The sequence below is a fragment of the Aquarana catesbeiana genome, linkage group LG02 (assembly GCF_042186555.1).
Source record: "Aquarana catesbeiana isolate 2022-GZ linkage group LG02, ASM4218655v1, whole genome shotgun sequence".
NCBI lineage: Eukaryota > Metazoa > Chordata > Amphibia > Anura > Ranidae > Aquarana > Aquarana catesbeiana.
In genome coordinates this window covers 809211263-809229981 of record NC_133325.1, presented here as the reverse complement: position 1 = coordinate 809229981, position 18719 = coordinate 809211263, and the positions used below count along the sequence as shown (strand labels likewise).

General features: G+C 47.7%; 1 protein-coding gene across 3 annotated transcripts in view; it reads right to left on the bottom strand.

Moving 5' to 3' along the window:
* The window catches only part of LOC141129505 (uncharacterized), a 130051-nt gene that overhangs the window by 59889 nt on the left and 51443 nt on the right, over positions 1 to 18719 (bottom strand). For all 3 annotated transcript variants that reach the window (XM_073617578.1, XM_073617579.1, XM_073617580.1), the window contains exon 7: positions 13261 to 13317. In XM_073617578.1, the coding sequence (XP_073473679.1) occupies positions 13261 to 13317 (57 nt within the window). The remainder of the gene's footprint in view (positions 1 to 13260; positions 13318 to 18719) is intronic.

The window sequence follows — 18719 nt, the reverse complement described above, 5'->3', positions numbered from 1 at the left end:
TTTTATTTGTGCTGTTATGGTTTTTAAGTTATAACAGTTTATTTTGTTTTTCAAACCCCACTCACTTTGCCCACCCTACAATCAGCACAAATAAAAACTCAAGTGTGTTTCTTTAGTGCTACATTTGTGCTGTTTTGTGCTGCTAAAATTTCCGTTCTACCTGTTATCGTTTTTGCGTTATTAGTGATTTATTAAAGGTCACCGAAGGTCACTCAGCCCCCCTACAACACCCAAACGACACAAAACTGGTCTCGTTGGTTATTGCTACGTTTGTGCTCTTTTGTGCTGCTAAAATTTCCGTTCAATCTTTTATCGTTTTCACGTTATTAATGATTTATTAAAGGTCACCAAAAGTCGGTCAGCCCCCCTACAACACCTAAATGACACAAAACTGGTCTCGTTGGTTAGTGCCTCATTTGTGCTGGTTTGTGCTGCTAAAATTTTTATTTGTGCTGTTATGGTTTTTTAGTTATAACAGCTTGTTTTTATATTTGTGCTTTTTTGTGTCATAATAATAAAAATCCGTGCTGCTTTTATTTTTAAGATAATAGCAATTTGTTTTTTCCAGATGATGACATCACCCCGCTCTCCTGTCACGTACCTGGTTAGTGAGCTCCTGGTTAGAAAGCAGCCATGGGAGCACAGTGAGGTATGAGTGCCTGTGATCAGTCCAGTAGACTGCGTGGTGGCAGCAGTCAGCAGGTGGATGTGGCGGCAGAACCAGCTGGTGGCAGATGAGCTGGCACTGAGCTTGGCTGGTGGCAGACTGTGGGTAAGCAGCTGGAAGCAGGAGACAGATGAGACCTTGCTGGGCTGAAGAGCTGTAGCAGGCTGGATGAGCAGGATCAGGGTCAGATGAGCCGGGTCCATAATGGCCAGGCAGATCAGGCATAGACAGCACACAACAACAGGATAGTCGGGTCACAAACCAAGTCAGCAACAGGAGGTAGATCAGGCAAGAAGAGAAGACAGAAGCAGAATCCAGAGACAAGCCAAGGTCAGGGCAGGTAGCAGTCAAACGGAGGTCAGGAGCAAGCTGGGTTAGGATCAGAGGTCAAACACAGGAATCAGGAATGAACACACAGAAGCGGCACACCAAATTGCAGCCTGTTTAAATAGTCTGTCTGGTGCCAGCATTGGTGACAGGCTCACGCTCATCTGCCCAGCCAGTTGCCAGTCTGCGCATGCGCATATGTATGTACAGGGAGACATCATTTGTGCTATGCGAAAGCCTTCCCTGACACCCCCTACAACAGCCAAACAAAATGAAAACGGGCTGGTTGGTTAGTGCCACGTTTGTGTTAGTTTGTGCCTATTTACTTTCCATTCTATCTCCTTTTTCTTTTTCAGTTATTGTTGATTTATTAAAGGTCACCAAAGGTTACCCAGCCCCCCTACAAGAGACAAAGGGCATGAAACTGGGCTGGTTGGTGCCTCCTTTGTGCTGGTTTGTGCTGTTTAAATATCAGTTCTACCACTTTTTGTTTTTCAGTTATTTACTATTTAACGCGTTTAACAGCGTCTGGTGTGCATGAGGCCTTATAGCAGGGGTCCTCAAACTACGGCCCGCAGGCCGAATCCGGCCCTCCAGCGTTTTTTATCAGGCCCGCGGACTGCCCCTTTAACTTTGCAGCACTCCCCCTGCCCTCTGCTACCTCCATCACACAGGACGGGAAACATGACAGGCCCGGACAAAGGACCTTCTGTGCTAAGAAGCAGGTGATTGATTACTAGGCATCGGGGCGGTCCCAGGAACCAATCATCTGCCCCTCACTTCCAAAGTCCCGCCCTCCGTCCAGACCTACCATGCCTCGCGTCCTGCGGGATACAGGTAAGTGATGAGGGGAGTCTGTGATATGGGGGGGATCTGTGATATGGGGGGGATCTGTGATATGGGGGGGATCTGTGATATGGGGGGGATCTGTGATATGGGGGGGATCTGTGATATGGGGGGATCTGTGATATGGGGGGATCTGTGATGGCGGAGTCTGTTATGGGGTGATCTGTGATGGCGGAGTCTGTTATGGGGTGATCTGTGATGGCGGAGTCTGTTATGGGGGATCTGTGATGGCGGAGTCTGTTATGGGGGATCTGTGATGGGGAGTCTGTTATGGGGTGATCTGTGATGGCGGAGTCTGTTATGGGGTGATCTGTGATGGCGGAGTCTGTTATGGGGGATCTGTGATGGCGGAGTCTGTTATGGGGGATCTGTGATGGGGAGTCTGTTATGGGGTGATCTGTGATGGCGGAGTCTGTTATGGGGTGATCTGTGATGGCGGAGTCTGTTATGGGGGATCTGTGATGGCGGAGTCTGTTATGGGGGATCTGTGATGGCGGAGTCTGTTATGGGGGATCTGTGATGGCGGAGTCTGTTATGGGGGATCTGTGATGGCGGAGTCTGTTATGGGGGATCTGTGATGGCGGAGTCTGTTATGGGGGATCTGTGATGGCGGAGTCTGTTATGGGGGATCTGTGATGGCGGAGTCTGTTATGGGGTGATCTGTGATATGGGGGGATCTGTGATGGGGGAGTCTGTTCTATGGGGGGGGACTAATATGGGGGGGATCTGTGATGGCGGAGTCTGTTATGGGGGATCTGTGATATGGGGGGGATCTGTGATGGGAGAGTCTGTGCTATGGGGGGGGACGGATATGGGGTGATCTGTGATGGCGGAGTCTGTTATGGGGGATCTGTGATGGGGGAGTCTGTTATGGGGTGATCTGTGATGGGGGAGTCTGTTATGGGGTGATCTGTGATGGCGGAGTCTGTTATGGGGGATCTGTGATGGCGGAGTCTGTTATGGGGTGATCTGTGATGGCGGAGTCTGTTATGGGGGATCTGTGATGGGGGAGTCTGTTATGGGGTGATCTGTGATGGGGGAGTCTGTTATGGGGGATCTGTGATGGGGGAGTCTGTTATGGGGGATCTGTGATGGCGGAGTCTGTTATGGGGGATCTGTGATGGCGGAGTCTGTTATGGGGGATCTGTGATATGGGGGGGATCTGTGATGGGAGAGTCTGTGCTATGGGGGGGGACGGATATGGGGTGATCTGTGATGGGGGAGTCTGTTATGGGGTGATCTGTGATGGCGGAGTCTGTTATGGGGGATCTGTGATGGCGGAGTCTGTTATGGGGTGATCTGTGATGGCGGAGTCTGTTATGGGGGATCTGTGATGGCGGAGTCTGTTATGGGGTGATCTGTGATGGCGGAGTCTGTTATGGGGGATCTGTGATATGGGGGGGATCTGTGATGGGAGAGTCTGTGCTATGGGGGGGGACGGATATGGGGTGATCTGTGATGGGGGAGTCTGTTATGGGGTGATCTGTGATGGCGGAGTCTGTTATGGGGGATCTGTGATGGCGGAGTCTGTTATGGGGTGATCTGTGATGGCGGAGTCTGTTATGGGGGATCTGTGATGGGGGAGTCTGTTATGGGGTGATCTGTGATGGGGGAGTCTGTTATGGGGGATCTGTGATGGGGGAGTCTGTTATGGGGGATCTGTGATGGCGGAGTCTGTTATGGGGGATCTGTGATGGCGGAGTCTGTTATGGGGGATCTGTGATGGGGGAGTCTGTTATGGGGGATCTGTGATGGGGAGTCTGTTATGGGGTGATCTGTGATGGCGGAGTCTGTTATGGGGGATCTGTGATGGCGGAGTCTGTTATGGGGGATCTGTGATGGCGGAGTCTGTTATGGGGTGATCTGTGATGGCGGAGTCTGTTATGGGGGATCTGTGATGGCGGAGTCTGTTATGGGGGATCTGTGATGGCGGAGTCTGTTATGGGGAGTCTGTTATGGGGTGATCTGTGATGGGGGAGTCTGTTATGGGGTGATCTGTGATGGCGGAGTCTGTTATGGGGAGTCTGTTATGGGGTGATCTGTGATGGCGGAGTCTGTTATGGGGTGATCTGTGATGGCGGAGTCTGTTATGGGGTGATCTGTGATGGCGGAGTCTGTTATGGGGTGATCTGTGATGGGGAGTCTGTTATGGGGTGATCTGTGATGGCGGAGTCTGTTATGGGGTGATCTGTGATGGCGGAGTCTGTTATGGGGTGATCTGTGATGGCGGAGTCTGTTATGGGGTGATCTGTGATGGGGAGTCTGTTATGGGGTGATCTGTGATGGCGGAGTCTGTTATGGGGGATCTGTGATGGCGGAGTCTGTTATGGGGGATCTGTGATGGCGGAGTCTGTTATGGGGGATCTGTGATATGGGGGGATCTGTGATGGGGGAGTCTGTTCTATGGGGGGGGACTAATATGGGGGGGATCTGTGATGGCGGAGTCTGTTATGGGGTGATCTGTGATGGCGGAGTCTGTTATGGGGTGATCTGTGATGGCGGAGTCTGTTATGGGGGATCTGTGATGGCGGAGTCTGTTATGGGGGATCTGTGATGGCGGAGTCTGTTATGGGGGATCTGTGATGGGGAGTCTGTTATGGGGTGATCTGTGATGGCGGAGTCTGTTATGGGGTGATCTGTGATGGCGGAGTCTGTTATGGGGGATCTGTGATGGCGGAGTCTGTTATGGGGGATCTGTGATGGCGGAGTCTGTTATGGGGGATCTGTGATGGCGGAGTCTGTTATGGGGGATCTGTGATGGCGGAGTCTGTTATGGGGGATCTGTGATGGCGGAGTCTGTTATGGGGGATCTGTGATGGCGGAGTCTGTTATGGGGGATCTGTGATGGCGGAGTCTGTTATGGGGGATCTGTGATGGCGGAGTCTGTTATGGGGGATCTGTGATGGCGGAGTCTGTTATGGGGGATCTGTGATGGCGGAGTCTGTTATGGGGGATCTGTGATGGGGGAGTCTGTTATGGGGGATCTGTGATGGCGGAGTCTGTTATGGGGTGATCTGTGATATGGGGGGATCTGTGATGGGGGAGTCTGTTCTATGGGGGGGGACTAATATGGGGGGGATCTGTGATGGCGGAGTCTGTTATGGGGGATCTGTGATATGGGGGGGATCTGTGATGGGAGAGTCTGTGCTATGGGGGGGGACGGATATGGGGTGATCTGTGATGGCGGAGTCTGTTATGGGGGATCTGTGATGGGGGAGTCTGTTATGGGGTGATCTGTGATGGGGGAGTCTGTTATGGGGTGATCTGTGATGGCGGAGTCTGTTATGGGGTGATCTGTGATGGCGGAGTCTGTTATGGGGTGATCTGTGATGGCGGAGTCTGTTATGGGGGATCTGTGATGGGGGAGTCTGTTATGGGGTGATCTGTGATGGGGGAGTCTGTTATGGGGGATCTGTGATGGCGGAGTCTGTTATGGGGGATCTGTGATGGCGGAGTCTGTTATGGGGGATCTGTGATGGCGGAGTCTGTTATGGGGGATCTGTGATGGCGGAGTCTGTTATGGGGGATCTGTGATGGCGGAGTCTGTTATGGGGGATCTGTGATGGCGGAGTCTGTTATGGGGGATCTGTGATGGGGAGTCTGTTATGGGGTGATCTGTGATGGCGGAGTCTGTTATGGGGGATCTGTGATGGCGGAGTCTGTTATGGGGGATCTGTGATGGCGGAGTCTGTTATGGGGTGATCTGTGATGGCGGAGTCTGTTATGGGGGATCTGTGATATGGGGGGGATCTGTGATGGGAGAGTCTGTGCTATGGGGGGGGACGGATATGGGGTGATCTGTGATGGGGGAGTCTGTTATGGGGTGATCTGTGATGGCGGAGTCTGTTATGGGGGATCTGTGATGGCGGAGTCTGTTATGGGGTGATCTGTGATGGGGGAGTCTGTTATGGGGGATCTGTGATGGGGGAGTCTGTTATGGGGGATCTGTGATGGGGGAGTCTGTTATGGGTGATCTGTGATGGGGGAGTCTGTTATGGGGGATCTGTGATGGCGGAGTCTGTTATGGGGGATCTGTGATGGCGGAGTCTGTTATGGGGGATCTGTGATGGCGGAGTCTGTTATGGGGGATCTGTGATGGGGGAGTCTGTTATGGGGGATCTGTGATGGGGAGTCTGTTATGGGGTGATCTGTGATGGCGGAGTCTGTTATGGGGGATCTGTGATGGCGGAGTCTGTTATGGGGGATCTGTGATGGCGGAGTCTGTTATGGGGTGATCTGTGATGGCGGAGTCTGTTATGGGGGATCTGTGATGGGGGAGTCTGTTATGGGGTGATCTGTGATGGGGGAGTCTGTTATGGGGTGATCTGTGATGGGGGAGTCTGTTATGGGGGATCTGTGATGGGGGAGTCTGTTATGGGGGATCTGTGATGGCGGAGTCTGTTATGGGGGATCTGTGATGGCGGAGTCTGTTATGGGGTGATCTGTGATATGGGGGGATCTGTGATGGGGGAGTCTGTTCTATGGGGGGGGACTAATATGGGGGGGATCTGTGATGGCGGAGTCTGTTATGGGGGATCTGTGATGGCGGAGTCTGTTATGGGGTGATCTGTGATATGGGGGGATCTGTGATGGGGGAGTCTGTTCTATGGGGGGGGACTAATATGGGGGGGATCTGTGATGGCGGAGTCTGTTATGGGGGATCTGTGATATGGGGGGGATCTGTGATGGGAGAGTCTGTGCTATGGGGGGGGACGGATATGGGGTGATCTGTGATGGGGGAGTCTGTTATGGGGTGATCTGTGATGGGGGAGTCTGTTATGGGGTGATCTGTGATGGCGGAGTCTGTTATGGGGGATCTGTGATGGCGGAGTCTGTTATGGGGTGATCTGTGATGGCGGAGTCTGTTATGGGGGATCTGTGATGGGGGAGTCTGTTATGGGGTGATCTGTGATGGGGGAGTCTGTTATGGGGGATCTGTGATGGGGGAGTCTGTTATGGGGGATCTGTGATGGCGGAGTCTGTTATGGGGGATCTGTGATGGCGGAGTCTGTTATGGGGGATCTGTGATGGCGGAGTCTGTTATGGGGGATCTGTGATGGGGGAGTCTGTTATGGGGGATCTGTGATGGGGGAGTCTGTTATGGGGGATCTGTGATGGGGAGTCTGTTATGGGGTGATCTGTGATGGCGGAGTCTGTTATGGGGGATCTGTGATGGCGGAGTCTGTTATGGGGGATCTGTGATGGCGGAGTCTGTTATGGGGTGATCTGTGATGGCGGAGTCTGTTATGGGGGATCTGTGATATGGGGGGGATCTGTGATGGGAGAGTCTGTGCTATGGGGGGGGACGGATATGGGGTGATCTGTGATGGGGGAGTCTGTTATGGGGTGATCTGTGATGGCGGAGTCTGTTATGGGGTGATCTGTGATGGGGGAGTCTGTTATGGGGGATCTGTGATGGGGGAGTCTGTTATGGGGGATCTGTGATGGGGGATCTGTGATGGGGGAGTCTGTTATGGGGGATCTGTGATGGCGGAGTCTGTTATGGGGGATCTGTGATGGCGGAGTCTGTTATGGGGGATCTGTGATGGCGGAGTCTGTTATGGGGGATCTGTGATGGGGGAGTCTGTTATGGGGGATCTGTGATGGGGAGTCTGTTATGGGGTGATCTGTGATGGCGGAGTCTGTTATGGGGGATCTGTGATGGCGGAGTCTGTTATGGGGGATCTGTGATGGCGGAGTCTGTTATGGGGTGATCTGTGATGGCGGAGTCTGTTATGGGGGATCTGTGATGGCGGAGTCTGTTATGGGGGATCTGTGATGGCGGAGTCTGTTATGGGGAGTCTGTTATGGGGTGATCTGTGATGGGGGAGTCTGTTATGGGGTGATCTGTGATGGCGGAGTCTGTTATGGGGAGTCTGTTATGGGGTGATCTGTGATGGCGGAGTCTGTTATGGGGTGATCTGTGATGGCGGAGTCTGTTATGGGGTGATCTGTGATGGGGAGTCTGTTATGGGGTGATCTGTGATGGCGGAGTCTGTTATGGGGTGATCTGTGATGGGGAGTCTGTTATGGGGTGATCTGTGATGGCGGAGTCTGTTATGGGGTGATCTGTGATGGCGGAGTCTGTTATGGGGGATCTGTGATGGCGGAGTCTGTTATGGGGTGATCTGTGATGGCGGAGTCTGTTATGGGGTGATCTGTGATGGGGAGTCTGTTATGGGGTGATCTGTGATGGCGGAGTCTGTTATGGGGGATCTGTGATGGCGGAGTCTGTTATGGGGGATCTGTGATGGCGGAGTCTGTTATGGGGTGATCTGTGATATGGGGGGATCTGTGATGGGGGAGTCTGTTCTATGGGGGGGGACTAATATGGGGGGGATCTGTGATGGCGGAGTCTGTTATGGGGGATCTGTGATGGCGGAGTCTGTTATGGGGTGATCTGTGATGGCGGAGTCTGTTATGGGGGATCTGTGATGGCGGAGTCTGTTATGGGGTGATCTGTGATGGCGGAGTCTGTTATGGGGGATCTGTGATATGGGGGGGATCTGTGATGGGAGAGTCTGTGCTATGGGGGGGGACGGATATGGGGGGATCTGTGATGGGGGAGTCTGTTATGGGGAAAGTCTGTGATGGGGGAAGTATGTGATATGGGGGAGTCTGTTATAGGGAGAATCTGTTATGGGGGGCTTTGTGATGGGGGATCTGTCATGGGGGGGCTTTGTTATTGGGTGAGTCTGTGATGGGGAGGGGGGGTCTGTGATTGGGAGTGGTTCTGTAATGAGGGGAGTCTGTGAAATACTGATAAGTTCATATTGATTACAATTGTTCTTTATTTTAAATATTGTACTGTTTTTTTCCAGTTTTTTTTTGCACTACAAATAAGATGTGTGCATAAGAATTAGTTCATATTTTTTTAAACTATAGTGCGGCCCCCCAACAGTCTGAGGGACCGTGAACTGGCCCCCTGTCTAAAAAGTTTGAGGACCCCTGCCTTATAGTATCTAATAACATGGGATGCCAAGTGGGTGGGGTTTGATCAAATAAAAACAAACTTTTACAATTAAGAAATCAAAGCAGCACACATAATAATTTTAACAGCACAAATGCAGCTCTAACCAACCAACCCAGTTTCATGTGTAAGGGGGGGCTGAGTGACCACCACGCAGTCTACTGGACTGATCACAGGCACTCATACCTCACTGTGCTCCCATGGCTGCTTTCTAACCAGGAGCTCACTAACCAGGTACATGACAGGAGAGCGGGGTGATGTCATCATCTGGAAAAAACAAATGGCTTTTATCTTAAAAAAAAAAGCAGCACAAATTTTTATTATTACGACACAAAAAAGCACAAATATAAAAACAAGCTGTTATAACTAAAAAACCATAACAGCACAAATAAAACTTTTAGCAGCACAAACCAGCAGAAATGACACACTAACCAACGAGACCAGTTTTGTGTCATTTGGGTGTTGTAGGGGGGCTGAGTGACCTTTGGTGACCTTTAAAAAAATCATTAATAACGCAAAAACGATAAAAGATAGAACATAGATTTAAACAGCACAAAACAGTACAAATGTAGCACTAAAGAAACACACTTGAGTTTTTATTTGTGCTGATTGTAGGGTGGGCAAAGTGAGTGGGGTTTGAAAAAAAAAAAACTGTTATAACTTAAAAACCATAACAGCACAAATAAAAATTTTAGCAGCACAAACCAGCACAAACTTAGCACTAACCAACGAGACCAGTTTCGTGTCATTTGGGCGTTGTAGGGGGGCTGACTGACCTTTGGTGACCTTTAATAAATCATTAATAACGCAAAAACGATAAAAGATAGAACGGAATTTTTAGCAGCACAAAAGTAGCACTAACTAACAAGACCAGTTTTGTGTCATTTGGGCGTTGTAGGGGGGCTAGGTGATGTCATAGTCTGGAAAAAACAATTGCTATCTTAAAAATAAAAGCAGCACAAATGTAAATTTTTATGGCACAAAACAGCACAAACGTAGCACTAAAGAAACACACTTGAGTTTTTATTTGTGCTGATTGTAGGGTGGGCAAAGTGAGTGGGGTTTGAAAAAAAAACAAAAAACGGTTATAAAACTTAAAAACCATAACAGCACAAATAAAAATTTTAGCAGCACAAACCAGCACAAACGTAGCACTAACCAACGAGACCAGTTTCGTCTCATTTGGGCGTTGTAGGGGGGCTGAGTGACCTTTGGTGACCTTTAATAAATCATTAATAACGCAAAAACGATAAAAGATAGAACGGAATTTTTAGCAGCACAAAACAGCACAAACGTAGCACTAACCAACGAGACCAGTTTTGTGTCATTTGGGCGTTGTAGGGGGGCTAGGTGATGTCATAGTCTGGAAAAAACAATTGCTAATATCTTAAAAATAAAAGCAGCACAAATGTAAATTTTTACGGCACAAAACAGCACAAACGTAGCACTAAAGAAACACACTTGAGTTTTTATTTGTGCTGATTGTAGGGGGGCCAGCTTCGCTGAGCTGGTTTTGGGGGGAGTAGAATTTAATGCTACACTGGGAGGAGGGAGCGCATGAACTTTCATTTGGTAGATGCAAAGGGCGAGGATTTTCTTCATACATATCTTGAGTTAAGGGGGTAAAATTATTCTTCAGAAGGGATTAATGGATGACGCATGAGAATTTTGCAATTTGGTAAGATGCATGGAATATTATATATATATTAGGGCTGGGAAAAAAATCGATTTAAATCTTGAATTGAGTTGAGGTCAAATCGATTCAAAATTTAAGCAAATCGATTTTTTTAGATTTTTTTTTTTCACCACGCCGGTCCCGATGCGTTGCGGGCATAAGTTTTTGGGCGAGGCCGCGGCTTCGGCCTAGTCCGCGGCTACAACCGGACGCCGCGGACTAGGCCCGAAGCCGCGGCCTCGCCTAAAAGCTCATGCCCGCAGCGCCTCGGGACCGGTGCAGTTTCCAAAAAAAAAAAAAAAAAAATCAATTCAAATCGTGAATCGAGTTTTTTTTAAGAGAATCGAATATCTCCCAGCCCTAATAATATATATATATATATATATATATATACACACACACAATATATATATATATATATATATATATATATATATATATATATATATATATATATATATATTTATGGGTAATTTCCTACCAAAAATTTTGATTTAAATCTTGTAAACAGTAAGTGTCAGAGAAAGGCCTGGTGCTGAAGTGGATAATATTCGGCACCTAGAAGAACACATACCAGCCAAAACTATCCAGGCATGACTGAATGCCAGGACCTTCTGACAAGCGGAACTTATAAAAGGTAGTGTCAGGGAATGCCGCTAAGACTACACATTCCTATTGGTCCAATCACTTTAGGAGGCAGGCTCACTGACCAATAAAAAACACACATGGAGAAGGCCTCTTCAGACCAGCAAAGCTTCTACACTTCCATGTAGTGTCGGAGATTGCCACTAAGCCTCCAATAGAAATGCCCATGAGGAAGGGACGGGTGAGCTTTGGCACAGATAAAGTGATTTTCCAGCTAGAGTATCCCGAGAGTCGGCCAGGATAGGAAGGTTTGGATGTGTTGCAGGAAGGCGCTTCTCTAGGTTCCTGTACTTCATACCTGTAGTAGTTCCCCCTCCACTGACAGGTTGGAATACATGGACACTGCAGTCTTTAATGAAAATTGCCCCAGGAATGTATGTGCTCAGTACTCAAAACTATTGATTGACTTTTCATGAATGGGCTCATTATAGAACATTTTCCTTTGATCAGTGCCTGCAGTCCCAGCGTCTGAAAACAACGAAACACAGCGGAGAGGATTCCCTCATCCACCTTCAATGTGTGGATTGGGGGGGGGGGGGGGGGGGGGAGGAGATCAGTTCAGTTTCTTCATTCAGCCAAACTGAACCAGGTTTTTATAGGCAGCCTTGGGCTAAGTTTCCACTTATGGATGTCATTGCCACACACCTAAAATCCTTTGAAATGACATCTGTGATGTACCTCTCAACAAAAAAAAAAAAAAAAAAGAAGGGGGGGTTTAACCACTTCAATACCAGGCACTTAGACACCTTCCCGCCCAGGCCAATTTTCAGCGCTGTCGCAATTTGAATGACAATTGCGCAGTTATACAACACTGTACCCAAACACATTTTTTATCATTTTGTTCCCACAAATAGAGCTTTCTTTTTGGTGGTATTTGATCACCTCTGCGGTTTTTATTTTTGCGCAATAAACAAAGACCGAAAAATTTGAAAAAAAAAAAAAAAATAGTGTTTCTTTGTTTCGGTTAAAATTTTTTGTAAATAAGTATGTTTTCGGCTGCACTGACGGGCACCGATGAGGTGGCACTGGTATGTGGCACTGGTGGGCACTTGTAGGTGGCATTGATTGGTACTTATGGGTGGCACTGACAGGTGGCACCAATGACACCGATTGGTGGCATTGCTTGGCAGAACTGAAACATAATTGTGCCAATCAGTGCCCATTTGTGGGCACATTGGGCACATGTGGATGGCCATGGGGTACATACCTGGCCATCCACATGTTGCCCCTTCCCTGGTGGTCCTAGTGGCAATCCCTGGTGGTCCAGTGTGGTGATCTGAGGGGGGCTGTGCTGATAAACAATCAGCGCAGACCCCCCCCCCCTGCCAAGAGAGCCGCCGATCGGCTCTCCTCTACTCGCGTCTGTCAGACACGAGTGAGGAAGAGCCGATCAACGGCTCTTCCTATTGACATCGTGATCAGCCGTGAATGGACACAGCTGATCACGTGGTAAAGAGCCTCTGCCAGAGGCTCTTTACCAAGATCGGTGGAGCGGTGTGTCAGGCCGACACATCGATCGCTGCGATGCGGCAGCATTTTATCCTGTTGAACGTCAGATGACGCCCAGTCAAGATAACTGAACCACCGCCCGGCCATCATCTGCTAAGGGCCGGGCGGGAAGTGGTTAAAAAAAAAAAAGGTGCTAAAGGTAGTCACTTCCAACCCAAGCCAATTCTGGCATTCCTCTCCTACATGTAAAATTTTTTTTTATTTTTGCTAGAAAAACTACTCAGAACCCCCAAACATAATTAATAAATATTATATACACATATATATACACACACACACACACACACACACACACACACACATATATATGGTGCCTTGAAATTTTCCACATTTTGTCATGTTACAATTAAAAACATAAATGGATTTTATGTGATAGACCAACACAAAGTGGCTCATAATTGTGAAGTGGAAGGAAAATGATAAATGATACAGATAAATATGTGAAAAGTGTGTGTGTGTGTGTGTGTGTGTGGGGGGGGGGGGGCATTTGTATTCAGCCCCCTTTACTCTGATACCCCTAACTACAATCTAGTGGAACCACTCAACCACCGTCCACAGAGGGGAGGGCCAATATGGCTACCATTAGACTACAGAGCTTTACAAGTATAGGAACAAACTTACCTTTACAGCAGGTGAGACCATAATAGACTTTATCAAAAGCGATCACCATGCAGCGGGCTAGAATAGAGACAAAAAAGTGTCATCAGTATATGAGCAGTAAGGCCCTTCATGGAAGGAGATATAATGGTTTATAGATTTAGTTCAAGAACAAAAAAGTGTTTAAAGCTTTGATTTATTGTAACACCCGGAGTGGTACACGGGCTTCCCGGTCACATGATCACAGGGGCCGCCTATCAGAGCAATTAAGTGATTGACGCCAGTCCTACCGGCTCTCAATCGTTACTCGATAGCCGGGAGTGGTCAGTGAAAGTACGGTCATAGTGTAAGGAGTGGTCAGTGAAAGTAAGGTCATAGTGTAAGGAGTGGTCAGTGAAAGTAAGGTCATAGTGTAAGGAGTGGTCAGTGAAAGTAGGGTCATAGTGTAAGGAGTGGTCAGTGAAAGTAGGGTCATAGTGTAAGGAGTGGTCAGTGAAAGTAGTGTCATAGTGTAAGGAGTGGTCAGTGAAAGTAGGGTCATAGTGTAAGGAGTGGTCAGTGAAAGTAGGGTCAGTGTAAGGAGTGGTCAGTGAAAGTACGGTCATAGTGTAAGGAGTGGTCAGTGTAAGTACGGTCATAGTGTAAGGAGTGGTCAGTGAAAGTACGGTCATAGTGTAAGGAGTGGTCAGTGAAAGTAGGGTCATAGTGTAAGGAGTGGTCAGTGGAAGTACGGTCATAGTGTAAGGAGTGGTCAGTGGAAGTACGGTCATAGTGTAAGGAGTGGTCAGTGAAAGTACAGTCATAGTGTAAGGAGTGGTCAGTGGAAGTACGGTCATAGTGTAAGGAGTGGTCAGTGGAAGTACGGTCATAGTGTAAGGAGTGGTCAGTGAAAGTACAGTCATAGTGTAAGGAGTGGTCAGTGGAAGTACGGTCATAGTGTAAGGAGTGGTCAGTGGAAGTACGGTCATAGTGTAAGGAGTGGTCAGTGAAAGTACAGTCATAGTGTAAGGAGTGGTCAGTGAAAGTACAGTCATAGTGTAAGGAGTGGTCAGTGAAAGTACAGTCATAGTGTAAGGAGTGGTCAGTGGAAGTACGGTCATAGTGTAAGGAGTGGTCAGTGAAAGTACAGTCATAGTGTAAGGAGTGGTCAGTGAAAGTACGGTCATAGTGTAAGGAGTGGTCAGTGAAAGTAGGGTCATAGTGTAAGGAGTGGTCAGTGAAAGTAGGGTCATAGTGTAAGGAGTGGTCAGTGAAAGTATGGTCATAGTGTGGGGTAACAACTGAGCATGCTCCCAGCAACACCGGCTATAGGCATCTATGTGGCAGCATGGAATAAGGCCCACCTATAGGAGTATAGATGCCATCAAGATGTTAACACATCAGCTGCAACAAAAACAATATATCTATCATACTGTACAAATCATAGACAGACTTTCTATGGCCTTAAAACTTCTTTCCAGTCATAATATTTTTAGACATCGGGAGGAGGGGAGCCCATAGAGGAGACAATCTTTTGGACAATGCTATTGTCCTGTACCACATGCTATGGATAAAAGACAAAAAAAAATAAAAAAAAACCCAACTAGAAAAATCAGGACTTTCACGGTACCACACAAATATAAAATAAGATTATGTTTATTCATACAAAATGTTAACACAAATTCCAATATGTTAATTATTTTGTAATAGAACATGTATTATTGTCATTAGGGATCGACTGATATCGTTTTTTGTGGTGTCGATGCGATACCGATATTTCAGCCACCTCTCCTGCCAATATTTTGTACATTTAAAACATTTTTTTTTACATTGTCATTGTACATTTTTATGTCACTGTTCCCATGTGACAGTAATAGGGGGTGACAGGTCCTCTTTATGGAGAGATCTGGGGTCTATAATGAATGTAAACATCCCATGTGACAGTAATAGGAGGTGACAGGTCCTCTTTATGGAGAGATCTGGGGTCTATAATGAATGTAAACATCCCATGTGACAGTAATAGGAGGTGACAGGTCCTCTTTATGGAGAGATCTGGGGTCTATAATGAATGTAAACATCCCATGTGACAGTAATAGGGGGTGACAGGTCCTCTTTATGGAGAGATCTGGGGTCTATAATGAATGTAAACATCCCATGTGACAGTAATAGGAGGTGACAGGTCCTCTTTATGGAGAGATCTGGGGTCTATAATGAATGTAAACATCCCATGTGACAGTAATAGGAGGTGACAGGTCCTCTTTATGGAGAGATCTGGGGTCTATAATGAATGTAAACATCCCATGTGACAGTAATAGGAGGTGACAGGTCCTCTTTATGGAGAGATCTGGGTCTATAATGAATGTAAACATCCCATGTGACAGTAATAGGAGGTGACAGTCATGACATCACTTCTGGATTACTAGATCCGAGACCTGAACGAAGCATCGGCTTTGTTCAGGTCTTCAGCCAGTCGGCGCTCGGGCCTCCTGGTGGGAAGGAAGAACCCAGGCAAGCAACGGAAGGCAGCGGGAGTCCCCTCCCATTGCTTGTAATAACAGCCAAGTGGCTGCTCCGCATGAGTTATTACAATAAAGCCAACCGTCCGCTCTAAACAGTAACGGGGTGATGCCGGTAAAAGCCCTTAAAACAAGGCTTCACTTCCTGTTTCCCTTGGTAAGGATGCCAGCACTTGCACCCGGAGCCATGGACAGACAAAATATAAACAATGACCATTTCAGACATATGATCCAAAATGTCTTTCATGGGTCAGATGGTAGACGCACCAACAAGAAACGAAGCATTACTAGACCTACCGATTACCAATAGAGACCTGATCACAGATGTGGAAATACAGGGCAACTTAGGAAACAGCGATCACAGGTCAATTAGTTTCAGCAAAAAAAAAAATCACACAAATAGGAAATAAAAAGGGTAAAACAAAGACCCTAAAGTTCAAAAGAGCCAACTTCCCTAAACTACGATCCTTGCTAGAAGATATTAAAATGGGATAAAATCTTAGGAACAAAGAACACGGAGGAAAAATGGGAGTGCTTTAAGAGCATACAAAAAAAAAAAAAAAAAAAAAGGGTATTGGCCAGTGTATTCCAAGGGGAAATACATTTAAAAGAGCTAATTAAAAGTCCTGGGTGGCTTAACTCCAAATGGGACAAAAGGAAAAAAAAAAAAAAAAAACATAAAAGAAGCAAAAAGAAGGCCTTCAAAAAAATACAAGGCTGAGGGAAGTCATTGTTCACATTCCAACTTTACAAAGAATGCAATAAGAAATGTAAGGATTCCATCAGCGCAGATAAGATAAAACACCAAAGGCACATAGCAGAGGAGAGTAGAAAAATCCCAAGAAATTCTTAGTACATAAATAGTAAAAGAGGGAGGTCAGAACATATCGGCCACATAAAGAATGAAGGGATTCTGGTTACTAAGGGTGGAGAGATGGCAAAAGGTTTTAAAATGATTCGGCTCCTCAGTCTTCACGAAGGAATCGGGGGACTTCAGTAACCAAGACTGCAAGGTTTATCCTCATGACACATCACAGGAAGCACCTCCATGGCTAATAGAATTAGAACTAGACTTGAAAAACTGAACATTAATAAGTAACCGGAACCAGATTGTTGCACCCGAGGGTACTTGGGGAACTCAGTCAAGTAATAGCCACCAGGTGGAGTCCCCAGTTGAGTTCATCTTTAGATCAAGTGTCCCCAATAGAGACCCCCTTTACAATAGGTGTCCCCAAGATTGAAGTAGGTGCTCCCCCCCCCATAAAGGGCATATCAGTACTCAGTCTCCTCCCTCTCAGGTCATGTGACAAGTCACATGACGGGGGAGAGACGAAGAAAGGCACAGCCTGCTGTCATTCCTCAGCAGCGCTGCACTGGGACTGAGGACAGTTCTGTCTCAGCGTTGCCTCTTTTCCACCCCACACAGGATGGAGGGAGGAGAAAGCCAAATCTCCCCTCCAGCAGCTATTGGCCATTGCTCCTGACAGGAGTGGCACTCCAGTCACTCCTGTCAGTGAGGAGTGGGACAAGCGGCCAATTCAGCGGCAGCACCCCGCCCCTCTCAACACAGCACCTGGGGCAGGTGCCCATTTGGCCCCCCCTGGTCACGGCCCTCACTATTTTAGGTGCATTTCAGGCTATTTTGTAAATCCCATCTTGATTATTCTAACACTGATATATAGGCCTTAGAGAAGGGAAAGGCCCATCATGCAAAAAGGTGTTGGCCGTTTCTGATGTTCTTCTAAAACAAACATTACATACTTCCACCCGACTGTTTTTCTAGGTTCTCTCAACCACATATCCAGGATGGGATCATGTGATGAGCGATTCTTCCATCGTGATCAGAGAGGCAGCAACCTGAGACCTGATCCAGATCTCCACCCAACCACCACACCCCGATCTCCACCCAACCACCACACCCCGATCTCCACCCAACCACCACACCCCGATCTCCACCCAACCACCACACCCCGATCTCCACCCAACCACCACACCCCGATCTCCACCCAACCACCACACCCCGATCTCCACCCACCCACCACACCCCGATCTCCACCCACCCACTACACTGATCTCCACTCACCCACTACACTGATCTACACTCACCCACTACACTGATCTACACTCACCCACTACACTGATCTACACTCACCCACTACACTGATCTACACTCACCCACTACACTGATCTACACTCACCCACTACACTGATCTACACTCACCCACTACACTGATCTACACTCACCCACTACACTGATCACAGGCTCACCTCCTCCTAGGAGAACACCCCCTTCTTGGATTTACACTAGGACTGATTCTCATTCCTACTGATCCAAAATGACCGCACATCTATCACATCCGGTCCTTCAGGCACCGCCATAAATGAAGCCCAGTACACAGGAAAATACAGAATCTGATCACTACACAAAGTAGAGCCCCACACAACCACCAATGGTGGTCACCTCTGACATACTTGGCCATGTACATATTGGTGCAGTGGATTCTGGGAAACTGGATTGACCCTGCACTCATAATTGATCTCACCTGAATATTTAGAGGTAGTGTATGATAGCCTCACATTGACAGTATAGACGGATATAGCTCAGTGAATCCTTGGATTATAAAGAACAGATTCTCATACCTACTGGTCCAGGTTATATCTACCACAATGGCCCTTCAGGCTTTGCAATGAATGAAGTCCAGTATAAAGCAAAATGCCAACAGAATCTGATCACTACACAAAGGAGAGCCCCACACAACCACCAATGGTGGTCACCTCTGACATGCCTGGCCATGTACATATGGGTGCAGTGGATTCTGGGAAATTTGATGGACGCTGTGCCAACAACTCAGACGAAGATGTAGCGGATGATAACCTCACACTGATTGGAGAGGGATCGGCTTGTACAGAGGACCACACTACAGATAATAATCCTCACCAGACCACTATTCATGTATGGAGTGAATGAGAACCACGCCAATTTATCAT